This window comes from Phodopus roborovskii, unplaced genomic scaffold (genome assembly GCF_943737965.1).
Source record: "Phodopus roborovskii unplaced genomic scaffold, PHOROB, whole genome shotgun sequence".
Taxonomy (NCBI): domain Eukaryota; kingdom Metazoa; phylum Chordata; class Mammalia; order Rodentia; family Cricetidae; genus Phodopus; species Phodopus roborovskii.
In genome coordinates, this window is record NW_026125052.1 from 20,029,422 (window position 1) to 20,042,276 (window position 12,855).

The 12,855-nt window shown below is 45.7% G+C and overlaps 1 protein-coding gene across 2 annotated transcripts; it reads left to right on the forward strand.

Moving 5' to 3' along the window:
- Positions 1 to 292: 292 nt before the first annotated feature.
- On the forward strand, positions 293 to 12,429 carry Mettl2a (methyltransferase 2A, methylcytidine). Of its 2 annotated transcripts, none has more exons than XR_007834130.1 (9): positions 293 to 450; positions 591 to 682; positions 2,490 to 2,833; positions 3,549 to 3,598; positions 5,961 to 6,021; positions 6,645 to 6,784; positions 9,055 to 9,216; positions 10,455 to 10,520; positions 12,067 to 12,149. XR_007834130.1 is itself a non-coding variant. In XM_051178942.1 (9 exons), the coding sequence occupies exons 1-9, from the start codon at positions 341 to 343 to the stop codon at positions 12,246 to 12,248; spliced, it is 1,152 nt and encodes a 383-aa protein (XP_051034899.1). In that variant the 5' UTR covers positions 293 to 340; the 3' UTR covers positions 12,249 to 12,429. The 2 variants fall into 2 exon arrangements, 1 of the variants encoding a protein (XP_051034899.1); XM_051178942.1 differs by having other exon boundaries at positions 9,110 to 9,216; positions 12,067 to 12,429.
- Positions 12,430 to 12,855: the final 426 nt, after the last annotated feature.

A 12,855-nucleotide genomic window follows, 5' to 3' on the forward strand; every position in this document is an offset into this window, starting at 1 on the left:
GTGTGGCTAGTCAAGGCTTTCCTGGCGGGAAACTGGGGGCCTGATGGGGTCCCAGTCCTGAAACTGGCTCAAGGGGACGGTCTCTCACTTCCTCCCGGTCCTGCACGCGCATCAGCGTCCCCACTAGACGACTCCAGGAGAACCATCTGCTAGGCTCGCAGACTCCCCAGCTCCTCAGAGAGCGCAAGTCAAACGCCTCGCGCCCCGCCCCATCGCCCCGCCCCTCCCCGCCCCACTGCCCGATTTTCCCGCGCGGGCGCTGCTGCTTTCCGAAAGAGTGGGTGTGGTTCACAGGAAGTCCTGGCGTTATAGAAAAGTAGACGCTTCCGTTTCCGGTGTCATGGCGGCCTCCTCCCCCGAAGGCGTGCCGGAGACCCAGAACGGGAAAAGACGGCAGTTCGGGAACCGGTTCCTGAACGATCCGGCGCGCGTCTTCCACCACAATGCATGGTAAGTGCCTGCCCGTCGGAGGCCGGGCTCCGGTAGCTGAGACTCTCGCCTCCCGGGGACAGACGTTCCGGGGCTCCCTCTCACCCTGCCTGCAGCAGCAGGCATAGGAGGGTCCTAAGCTGCCCGTTTGGTTTCCACAGGGACAATGTGGAGTGGTCAGAGGAGCAGGCCGCGGCGGCGGAGAGGAAAGTGCAGGAGAACAGTTCCCAGCGGGTGTGCCCGGAGAAGCAAGGTGCGCACGGTTCTTTCCTCTCTGGTATCCACAGCCGGCAGTGCAGGACGAGTCTCCTGGAGAGAGCAAACGAAGTGCGGCCAGCGGCATCCTTTGTTACTGGCCTGATGAAGAACTCGGGCATAGAATGGGACGGGGAGGGGAGGAGCTAGGAGTCAAAGGGGCTTCCTTCTAACAAAATCCTGGTGGACCTTGGGGTTGACTTTTGCAGGTCTTCGCTGTTAGTTTTCGGTGGTCTGGGCTGGCCCGTGGCAACCATGCGGTCGTTCGTTCAGTTTAGTGTAGCTTCTACAGATTACATTCTGCTGGAGAGCTCCCGTTAGAGCTAGACGAATGTGGTCACATCTAAATACTGTTGGAGGAGAGGATTATTGGGTGATACCTTTTTTTCCTGAGGTGACAAGTTCGAAGACAAGTTAGAACTTCTAACAAAGAAAGAGGAGTGTATCAGAGTGGAAATGAGCCTGGTCAAAGAAAAAGAGAGGCCCTTACTGAAGGCAAGAACAATTTCATTATAAAGTATCTCTAAAACTAAAACTGTTTGGCCCTATTTCTAAGAGGCATTTGTAAGTAGAACTAGAAATTTAAGGTAATAGGCACTGAAAGAATTTCTGTATAGTAGTAAGGTCCCAGTACAGACCAGCCATGTACCTCCTAGGATATAGAGACTCAGGAAGATGAGTAGAGTCAAGGTCATCCATGCTTCCTAGAGTTCCAGTCCAGCCTGGGCTACATGAGACCTTGTCTCAAAAATAAATGTATGTATATATTCCAGTTGCAAAATAGACACCCTGCAATGACTAGATAAAGCAGCATAGAGTTGGAAAGGATTTTGAAAATCATGTAGCCCAATGTCCTCTTTTTGCAGTTAAAGAGCTGGTTAGCCAAGTGCAGTGGCTGAGTGCAGTTAGACTCAGCTGCGTGGGAGGCTGAGGCAGAAGGATCACTGAACTGGAGGCCATCCTGGGCAACGTAGGGTGATCTTGTCTTCAAAAAGAATTAAACTTGGACAACAGGGCATTAAGTGTTCTGCCTAGAGGTAAGAGTCAGTGGTAGGACCCCATTTCTTAGATTTTTATTATTTCATTAATTCAGGTCAGGGTTTTGATGTTGGCAAAAAGCAGAAAAACAGCCCATGGTTACTGGTCTCTCCTCCAGCTCATCAAAACTCTTACTTCAGGAAGGGAGTTTTCCTTTGTCTAGTTTCCTTTTAGCCCTATATCTTTTTTAGTGTTCATTAATAATCTTGGTTTATGCCTGGCCACCACATTCTAAAGAGTCAAGAACATGCCTTCTGAAGAGCTGCATGCATGGTAGGCATTGAATTTATAGGAACATCCAAAGAACCTGAAACATTTAACTTGTAAATAAAAGATTTACAGGGGGAAATAATCACAATAGATACCAGAGGGTCTGTCTGTCTCTGACAAACAGAACCTTGAAACTAAGCATAATTACATTTTTTGTATGATTTTGGGTGGGTGGGTGTGGTCACAGTTCTGGGAGTTTGGTTAATTTTCCAATTTTCTTGTAATTGAGGGCCATCCAAAGATGTAGAAGAAAAACGACTGGTAGCTAAGCTCCCTGTCTGATAGTGCTAGCAGAAGTCGGGGTCCTGGGAATGAAAAGTGGATGGCATTGATGTATGATAGCTAGGTAGCAAGACAATTACCTGGGAATGTGTTCTAAGACTGACTCTTAAGGATACTTTTAGGATAAAGTGACATTTGGTGAAGCAGGACAATTGATGTTAGATATAAATAAAATATTTGAGACTGATTCTTAAAATTCTTAATTATATTTACAGTCGATTATGAAGTGAATGCCCATAAATACTGGAATGACTTCTACAAAATTCATGAAAATGGATTTTTCAAGGATAGACACTGGCTTTTTACTGAATTCCCTGAACTGGCCCCAAGCCACAATGCCCTGCTGGATTTACCCCTGGAGAGCCAGCAGCATGAAGGATGCAGAAGCCATGAGGATGGACCTGGCTTGACCACAGAGCTGCATGGGTGTCCTTGTATGAGCCATGGATGTGACACACAGGTGGCTTCTGTAGAAGAGACTGTGACTCAGAAGCTCAGTCACCTAGCAGTTGGTGCTGATGAATTTCCTGGATCCTCAGCCACCTACCGAATACTTGAGGTAACTTTATTTTCCTAATAATGGAGTTAGTGAAGATGGCACCTTTTACATGCAAGGTAAGACTAGGAAAGTTGAGCTGGTCGGTGGTGGTGCACGTCTTTAGTTCCAACTTGGGAGGCAGAGGCAAGCGGAACTCTGTGAGATCGAGACCAGCCTGGTCTACAGAGCTAGTTCCAGGACAAGCCCCAAAGCTACAGAGAAACCCTGTCTCGAAAAACAAAACAACAAAAAAAAAGATTAGGCAAGTTGACACAGAGTGTCTTCTGTCTGATGATGCTGACTAGAGTTGAGCCTCATATCAGCCTGGAATTATCTCTGTGTTTATCTATTTATTTATTTTTCTCTCTCTCTCTCTCTCTCTTTTTTTTTTTTTTTTTTTTGTCTGCTGGAACTCAGAAAGTAAAAATAACCCATGCCTTTTTCTTAGAGTAGCTTTCTCCAGCCAGTGAGAGCCCGTGTTCTTGTCTTTTACTGTCCTCTTTAATTATAGTCCATGGGGAGTAAGGAAATGTCATGGATCCTATTTAGTTCTGGTCGAGAGACTTTTCCTAGTGCAGTTCTTAAAAGCTGGACATGATAGTGCCTGTAATCCCAGTGCTCAGGAGGCTGAGGCAGGAAAGCCGTAAGTTATAGCCAAGCATGGACTATAAAGAACAAGGTGGAAGGGGCAGGGTTAACTAACAATCTGGGACTAATGGTTTGTTTCTGTCTGCAGGTTGGTTGTGGTGTAGGAAACACGGTCTTTCCAATTTTACAGACTAACAAGTAAGTATGTTGCCAGGTTTCCAGGATCACAAAGAGGAAAAGTGAAGGCTTGCCCCTGGAAGCATGAGTTATTTGAGATTTAGATGGCTATGCTACCCATGTAGGGCTGGCTTTAGTTAATGTTAGTGAAATTAGAGTTAACACCAGCTGTAGTGCTAATGTAATGCCTTCCACTGAAGGGCCTAAAAGATGTTCAGTTGCTCTGTGAGCTCTGTTAGGTTGTTACTTCTTACCTGAGGTCCAGGTGGCACAGCTGGCCTATGTGAATTGTCTTGAAAATCTGTGAGTGTGCACTTGCACATGCAGTGCCTGGACACCAGGAGTGTGGGATTTTCCCTGAACTAACAGGATCTGCAGCTGAAATCCAGGTGTCCTGTGTTTCAATTCAAACCCTGTCTTCCTGGGGTTAGCATCAAATCCCACAGGGTAAAGGCTCAGTCTTATAAGACTTCTCCCCACTTGAGGTTCTAGCTGCAAACACAGGCTCACACTTCCAGTATGCTGTGAGCCAGGACAGTCCACAGTCCCCTTATTTTTGACTGGCTTTACCGTTCATTATCAGGGGTATTGTAAGGGTACAGGGAACAGCCAGATGAAGAGATTACAGGATGAAGACTAAAATCTTTAGAACTCTCTAATCATGGCATCTTTAAGTGCTGGCCCTCTTGAAATTACCTAGATCCTAGATTTTCCTGTTTGTTTTTGATACAAGGTTTCTCTGTGTAGCTTTGTCCCCTATCCTGGAACTAGGCTGCCCTCAAACTCACAGAGATCCACCTGCCTTTGCCTCCTAAGTGCTGGAATTAAAGGTGTACACACCACTGCCTGGCAGACCCTAGATATAACTGCCATTCAGGAAGTCCCTAGAATTTAGGAGCCTCGCCTAGAAACTGTGTCTCCTACCACGTTTCAGAGCATCTTTGGAAATGACATTCTAGTTTCAGATGTCATCTTTTTCTGTCAGCAGTTGCACATGAATCTACTGATATTTTAATGATCATCTTTGGCCCCATGGCTCCACAAACAGCACCTTGCTGACCACTTAGGCTGAGACCCATTGGGGTTTCTAATGGTTCTAGGCAGGTTTGAATTAAGTTTCTTTTGTTCTATTTATCAATAAGACTCAAGAGTCAAAGGTTGGGGTATAAACCTGCCAGCTCAGAGAGACTGAGTAGCAACTAGCTGATTTTGCTTTTTGGCTGGAGATACCACATGTGACACATCTCTTCCCTCATCCTGGAACCCAAAAGAGAAGTTCAAACTCTAGTCCCTGCCCTTTCCTTCTTGTGTGTCTTCTCTGGATCAGCTAGTTTGCTGGCTCTGCTCCTTGGTTCAAGGTTAACTTTATTGGCAGGTCTTGGGAGTGAAATCAAATATCCCAAAACACAGATGCTATAGAGAACCCACTGTTTCTCAAAGGTTCCATCTAAATAGTTTTGCCAGTTTAGTCCACAATATTTAATTCCAGCAGAGGCAAGCAGATCTCTGAGCCAACTTGGTCTACCTAATGAGTTCCAGACCAGGAGGGCGTGGCCAGTGGGTGCTTGCTGTCAAGTCTGACAACTTGAGTTCAAGGAGAAAACTGACTCCCTCAAGTTATTGCCTAACCTCTGAACACAGACACACAGCATAATTAAATGTAATTTCTTATAGCATTTTATTGGGCTAGGGATGTCACTCAATTGCTGATGTGCTTTCCTAGCATTCACGAAGGTCTGGGTTCAGTTGACATCTTGTAAAGCTGAGCAGGGTGGCACACACCTGTAACCCCAGTACTCAAGAGGTAGAAATGGGAGGAGCGTTAAGTTCAAGGTCAAGGTCAGCCTTGGCTGCATAACAAGTTCAAGACCTATCTGGGGTACTTGAGACCCTGCCTCACAAACAAAAGGTCAAAGGTTATTGCCAGAAGCTTATCAGAGAATGTGCAAGTCTTGGAGCTTTGAGTATAGAAAGAGATTCTTTGGTTTTTGATATCACATTCTCAGTAGTTCACTTCAAATGAGTGTCTTGCCCTCTCTGGAATTATGTGGGATCTGAACTCTGTCTTCATGATTGTACAGCAAGAGCCTTTGACCACTGACTGTGCAACTTAAGAAAGATTACTGGAACCCACTTGTTACGATACTTGCTTAGAGGTGACGAGGTTTCTTACTGATGGTTTGATAAACCTAGTATTAGCCATACGCACATGACCTAAAAAAAGACAATGATCACAGGATTTTAACCAGAATGCTAGATGTGTGACTAATAGGTACAGTTTATTTGGATGAATGGTATTCTTTGTCGTTTGACTTTGCTACTCTATAGAGAACAGACATAATCCCGTTTGTGTCCTAATTGTTGTGTTTTCTGCCTATTTCAGTAACCCGAACCTCTTCGTTTACTGTTGTGATTTTTCTGCCACTGCTATTCAACTGGTGAAGGTGAGTGCAGTGACCCCTGCAGGAATCTCTGCTAATTACAAGAACAGAGGGTGTCTTAAGCCGCGGTTCATTGACTCTCATTGTGGCCTGAAAGTTGGGAGAATTAGTGAAGCAGCCTGGGGTACAGAGCCAGGCAAGAATGCTGAATCTGGCACTTAGCTAGATGTTGGCCATCTAGATCTCTGCAAACTTTTTAAATTGTCTGTGTATGTACTTAGGAGCGTCAGCAGGATCAGGGCTTAGGTTCTCTGGAGCTGGAGTTGCAGGCATTGTGAACTGCCAGATGGGGGTACTGGGTTCAGACTCGGGCCCTCTGCAGTAGCAGTGTGCTGTGCCTTTAACTGATGAGCCATCTCTCCAACCATTGTTTGTCCTCATGATGACCTTCAGTTTACTGTGTAAATCTTGATCCTTCTGCCTCCACTTATTAAGTGCTTGAATTTTGGACGTGCACCATGGCTAGTTCAGATTCTTATGCTCTCGGTGCCCCTGGAAAACCTCATCATGGTGACCAGAGGTAAATTCTTCCGCTGGGAGGAACAGTAGTGGCATCCAAAACCAGTAAGCCTCTCTTAGTGCTGCGTCCACTCTTCTGACCCAATTGTTCCTCCTCCTCTCTGCAGACTAATTCAGAATATGATCCTTCTCGATGTTTTGCCTTTGTTCATGATCTATGTGATGAAGATCAAAGTTACCCGATGCCCAAGGACAGTCTTGATGTCATCGTTCTTATATTTGTTCTTTCAGCAATTGTCCCAGACAAGTAAGTTTTAGGTCCCTTAACTAATAAATAGCCTAGTTGAAATTGAGATCTTAAACTCCGATTATGTCCTAAATAGAAAGGGTTTCCTTAGGTCAGATAGATATAAAAAGCCCTGTAGATATAGTGTTGACATCCACCTTCTGTCTCAGCCTTTAACCCTCTGCCTGCTGGCTATGGACTATTGCTGCTTTCACTGTGGGAGCTAAGTCTGTGGGGGTGGGGGGAGGGGCAGATTCTCACCCAGTCGACTCAGCACCTGCTGCTTCGGGGTTAAGGTGGCCCTCACGTTGATGGCTTTTAAATGTTGAAAACAGACAAGGTTGTTGCCATACCAAAATTTACACGACTAGACTAATGTGTTCTCTGGTGCTTGTTTTTTTTTGTTTTTGTCTTTTGCTTTTTTGAAATAGGGTTTCTCTGCGTTGCCCTGGCTGTCCTGGAACTCACTCTGTAGACCAGGCTGGCCTCAAACTCAACAGAGATCCTCCTGCCTCTTCCTTCCGAGTGCTTAAATAAGGGGCATGTGCCACCATCACCCAGATTTGGTGCTTATGTCTTTGGGAAAGCTGAAATATAGCATTCTATAAAGTCAGCTTGGTATGAAAAGGACCAGGAAAAGATACTTTAAAAGGTCTGGAGAGGTGGTTCCGTGGGTAAGAGCACTGGCTGCTGTGCAGAGGACTGAAGTTTGTTTCCCAGCCCCCACATGGTGATACAGCCAGCTATAATTCCAGGTCCAAGGATACAACATCCACTTTTGGCTCCCGTGGGCACTATACATATAAGGTATTCATGCATGTAAACATCTGTATACATAAAAGAACAAACAATTTTTGTTTTGAAGATACTATTTTAAAACTTCATGTAGGGTCAATAAGATGGCCCAGCAGGTAAAGACACTTGCCACCACCGTGAGATCAAATCCCCAAGTTCAGTGGTAGGAAAGAACTGGCTCACATTCTACTCCGACTTCTGCATGTGATATGTATACACACAGTAAATAAATGTAATACATTTTTGGAAATTCATGAGCAAGTAGCTGGTGACACGGTTTAGTACACAGTGCGTGTTTAGCGTGGGCCCCTGAGGATTTGTGCTCAGTGGTAGAGTCTGCTTCTGGGGCACAGAGCCCTCGCTTTAGTCACTGAACCAAGAAATCAAAAGAACAAAGAATAGTAGAGTGTGCCTGTGGTCTCGGTGAAACAGGAGGCTGAGCCTGGAGTAAGCTCTGGGGCTCAAGGGCTACCTGGGCAACATAGCAAGAGCCCACTTCAAAAAGAAACCCTGTATGCACCAGGCAGCCAGTAATCCTATGAGACTGTTCACTGGGAGAGGTGGAGTCGGTTATGACGGTGGTGGCTATGAGATTCGGGCACCGTTGACTGATAACCTAACTGAGCTAGTCCAGTTTTCCTGCAATACAGCTCTCTGGCCTCACATGGGTATGGTAAGCCTTTGAAATGCTTTGTATAGCATATATGGTTCAGGTGCTGTAATCCTGTGCCAGACTAGTGGAGAATGCTGCATGAGCTATCCACCTATTTATAAAGAGAAGGGCTGGCTGTGACGGTGCGTACTCTTAATCCCAGCACTTGTGAGGCAGAGGCAGGCAGATCTGTGTGAGTTCCAGGACAGCCTGGTCACAGAGTGAGTTCCAGGACAGCCAGGGCTGTTACAGAGAATTCCTGTCTCAAAGAAAATAAATAAAGAGAAGGCTATTTTGGCTTCTGTTTTGGAGGTAGGTGATCTTTTAGGCCTTAAACAAGGCAGCACATCATCGCCAGAGTAAAATCTCTAATCCCATGGTCAGGGGCTAAGAAGAGAGGAAGGAAACAATCCCACAGTCCCCTTCCGATGCGCCCACACCTGCTTCCCGGTGATCTAAAGGTCCCACCCTTTGAGTATATACCACCTAGTAGTTCCAAGACGAGGTCATGTTTTTAGCTTGTGGGCCTCAGAGGAAAGCACAGAATAAATGGGAAGCGTTCCCCAGGAGGCTGTCTGTGTGTAGATTTTTAGAACTTTTTTAACTTTAGTAAGTGGCCTGAGCTGTCCTCATTTAGTAGAAGGATGAGTTGTGACTATTACTAGACTGTATGGTCAGGGCTCCCAGAGAGCTACAGGAGCACATATCAGGGGTGGCAGTCACAGGGCCAGGAGGAAGTGAACCCTGTTTAGTACTTGGAATATCCACACCATGTGACACGTAGAGGCTGCCTTTAGTGTTGATGTCAGAGTCAGGAAGTGTTGCTTTGGGTTTTGTGCTATAGGAGAGGAAACTCCGTCCCCATGGAGACTTACACTTCATTTCCTGCTGCCATGCAGGATGCAGAAAGCTATCAACAGGCTAAGCAGACTCCTGAAGCCTGGAGGGGTAATGCTTCTTCGAGACTATGGCCGATATGACATGGCTCAGCTTCGGTTTAAAAAAGGTACGTGGGGGTCCAGAGAGATGGGTCTGTGGTTAAGAGCACTGGCTGTTCTTGGAGAAAACCCAAGTTCAGTTTCCAGCAGACCATGGATGGCATGTCGAAACTGACTCCAGTTCCAGGGGATCTGATGCACTCTTCTGGTCTCAACAGGCACCACGCACGTATGTGATGCAAAGACATACATGTAAGAAAATACTCATATAATAATTTTTTTAAAATTAAACTGCCAGCTAGTGATGGCACATGCCTTTAATCCCAGCACTTGGGAGGCAGAAGCAGATGGATCTCTATGAGTTTGGGGCCAGTGAGTTCCTGGACAACCAGAGCTGTTTTTTGTTTGTTGGTTTGTTTGTTTTGGTTGGTTGATTTGTTGGTTAATTTGTTTCAAGACAGAGAAGCCCTGTCTTGAAAAACCAAAAGGGGAAAAAACCAATGTAGGGGAATTGCATGTAAATTGTAAAAATGGAGGGATGAGCAGAAGGGAAGAGTTGTCCACATGGAAACTGAGTGTGTGTGTGTGTGTGTGCGCGCGCGCGCGCGCTCACAAGTGGAGAGTGCAGGCAAGTTTAATTAAAAGCCAGTTACATTGATTGTTGTTTTCCTTTTAAGAGAACTTCTAGGCTGAGCGTGATGGTGGGAGTGCAATATAGAACAGCTAGGAATCACATTATTATCTAAACCAAAGTTACACACACACACCATGGTGCTGTTCTTTGCGAAGTGCTCTGCCTTTGTAGGAAATTGCAGGTTCCTGTGAAGTGTCATATGTCACCAAAATGCACATCAGGTGGGCTTTCAGACTGCCTCTTGTTGATGGGAAGGTGCTGGGCGTAGATGGGGTCTCACTTTGTATCCTAGATGGCCTGGAACTCAATGCCAGTCATCCTGCCAGAGCTTCCTAAGTGCTGGGATTATAAGTATGAACCACCACACTTAGCCTGTTGCACATTTGCTAAGTGATGAAATTCAACGTACTTTAGTGACTGGAGAGAGGTCTGTACCAATAAGAGCACTTACTGCTTTTGCATAGGACCTGGGTTCAGTTCCCAGCACCCACAGCAGGCAGCTCACAACTTCCCAGAATTCACAATTCCAGGGGATCTGACACCCCCAGACTCTCAGCTCCAAGGTGCACATAAACACATTTAGACACAAGCCCATATCCAGAAGCTTAAAAAAATAATAAACCCCCCCTTTTTTTTAAAGTGTATTAATGTATTTTTTGTCATGTAACGCAGGTCAGTGTCTCTCTGGAAATTTCTATGTGAGAGGTGATGGCACCAGAGTCTACTTCTTCACACAAGGTATGAAAAAGATGTGTTTATCAGTGCTAAAGGCAGTTGGTATGCCAGATCAGCTAGACAGTTAGCTGCCCGTTCTTAGTCACCTGGCCTTCCTGCCTCTCTAAGGACTTACCTGTCACACACTTCCGTGTCTTCCCTGAGCTGTCACTTTCCCAGACACCTCTGGCTTGTGCTGACTCTCAGTCAGCTGCTTCTCTCTTCTGCTGCGATGTCCAGAGTGGGAGCCGGCGCTTCCTGCAGGCCTGCAGCCTGGTCTGCCTTCCCACTGTACCAGACTGCTTCAGTGAATCGCAGTTGTGCCTCGGCTCCAGGTGACCGCACCTGCTCTGTAATCTGCCCAGTCCCAGGCTTCACCCTCCACTAGCTCCTTAAGAATATCCTTGGGCCCTTTGTCAGTCGAGTCATGCACTTTGAGTCTTTGGCTGCCTAGCTTTGAAAATTGTCCCCTAAAACATTGTCTTGAAATAGACATAGGTCAATTTTTGCATAGTTTTTGTTTTGGGGGTTGTTGCTCTGTTTGAAACCAAGTTTCCCTGTGTAGCCCATGCTGGCCTTGAACTTGCAGTTCTCCTGATTTACCTTGCTGACTACTGATAATACAGGCTTTCTTCAGCGCTATTTTTTATGCTTTTTTAAAATTACTTCTCTTGTTTGTTTTTTCATGGGTGGGAGGGTTTGGTTTCTAGACAGGGTTTCTCTGTAGCCCTGGCTGCCCTGAAACTAGCTCTGTAGACCAGGCTGGTCTCGAACTCACAGAGTTCCATTTGCCTCTTCCTCCCTAGTGCTGGGATTAAAGGTGTGGGTCACTTCCATCTGGCTATATAACCTTTTTTTTTTTTTTTAGATTTATTTATTATTTATAAAATGTTATGTGTTTGTTTTGCCTGCATATATGTCTGTACCACATACATGTCTGGTGCCCTCAGTCGAGAAGAAGTTGTTAGAGGCCCTAGAACTGGAATTGCAGACGGCTCTGAGTCAGTGTGGATGGAAGTGAACCTGGGTCCTCTGGAACAGCAGCCAGTGCTCTTAACTACTGAGCCACCTGTTTAGTCCCTCATGTGACTTTACTGAAACTGGACTAGTAGGGAGGAGGAAGGGAAAACTGTGATGGGCTGGAAATTAGTTAATTAAAAAAAAAAAAGACTGGGCTAGTGGCATGAAGGTACATGCTTGTAATCCCAGCCCTGGGAAAGGAGACAGGAGGGCCGGTCCCGGGGCTTGCAGACAAGCCATTCTAACCAGCCTAGTGAGAAACATAAATAATGGCATCACAGGGTGTCCTCTGACCTCCTCATGCATGTGCACCTATACATGAATGCAAAAAGCACATACTGTAGCTTTCCCCTTCTTAAAATCCCTCCCCATTACAGGCCTGCCTCCTCAAGGGCTTTGGTGCCCAAACCTGGTCCTACCAGTCCTACCAAGGCCTCTTTAAAAGCATACTGACTATGTTGTCTCAGAGCTCCAATTAACACAGGAAGCCATGAGCAAACTGCCCTTCCTCCAGAGAAAATTCCGTAAACATCTGCTCTCTCCACACCAGATGAACTGGATTCGCTCTTCACAGCTGCAGGTCTGGAAAAGGTGCAGAACCTGGTGGATCGCCGATTGCAGGTGAACAGGGGCAAACAGCTGACCATGTACCGAGTCTGGATTCAGTGCAAATACAGCAAGCCTCTGCTGCCCAGTGCCAACGGGGAGGTGTCCACGCCCCACACAACATGAGGGGATCATGTTTAGGTCTTTTGTAAGGAGACAACTGTAAATAGCAGCTTGTTGATCTTGGACATCAGCCTGGGGATCCAAGGAGCTCAGAGCTTAAACCTAGGAACAATTACTTTCTATTAACATTAACAATTGTGGTTTTTATTTGTGAAGCCCATTAATATATACTTTCTCAAGTTCATTTGCTGTTGTTACTATTATTTAATGGGGTCAATGTTGTGTTAAATGTGTGGAGTTCAGTTGTCAGTTGTCAGAGAGTCAGTTCCTTATATGTTGGTCCTGGGGTTCAAACTCAGGCTTACCTGCAAACACCCTTGAGCTTTTTCAATAGCCCTCAATTTTTTTTTTTTTTTTTTTAAGATTTATTTATTGCATATATACAGTGTTCTGCGTACATGTATGCCAGCATGCCAGAAGAGGGCACCAGATCTCATTGTAGACAGTTGTGAGGCACCATGTGGTTGCTGGGAATATAACTCAGGACCTTTGAAAGAAAGACCAATGCTCTTAACCTCTGAGCCATCTCTTCTAGCCCTAAGCCCTCAAATTTTTAATACCTAGAATTTTATATGTAGGAAAACCCACTCTGCAACCAAAAATGACCTTG

What these genes read in the sequence shown, in the direction of transcription:
- Mettl2a (XM_051178942.1), top strand. Translation starts at nt 341, where the DNA reads ATGGCGGCCTCCTCCCCCGAAGGCGTGCCGGAGACCCAGAACGGGAAA. An exon ending in CCAATTTTACAGACTAACAA is followed by an intron (nt 3,599 to 5,960) that starts GTAAGTATGTTG and finishes TGCCTATTTCAG; the next exon opens with TAACCCGAACCTCTTCGTTT. An exon ending in AGTCTACTTCTTCACACAAG is followed by an intron (nt 10,521 to 12,066) that starts GTATGAAAAAGA and finishes TCTCCACACCAG; the next exon opens with ATGAACTGGATTCGCTCTTC.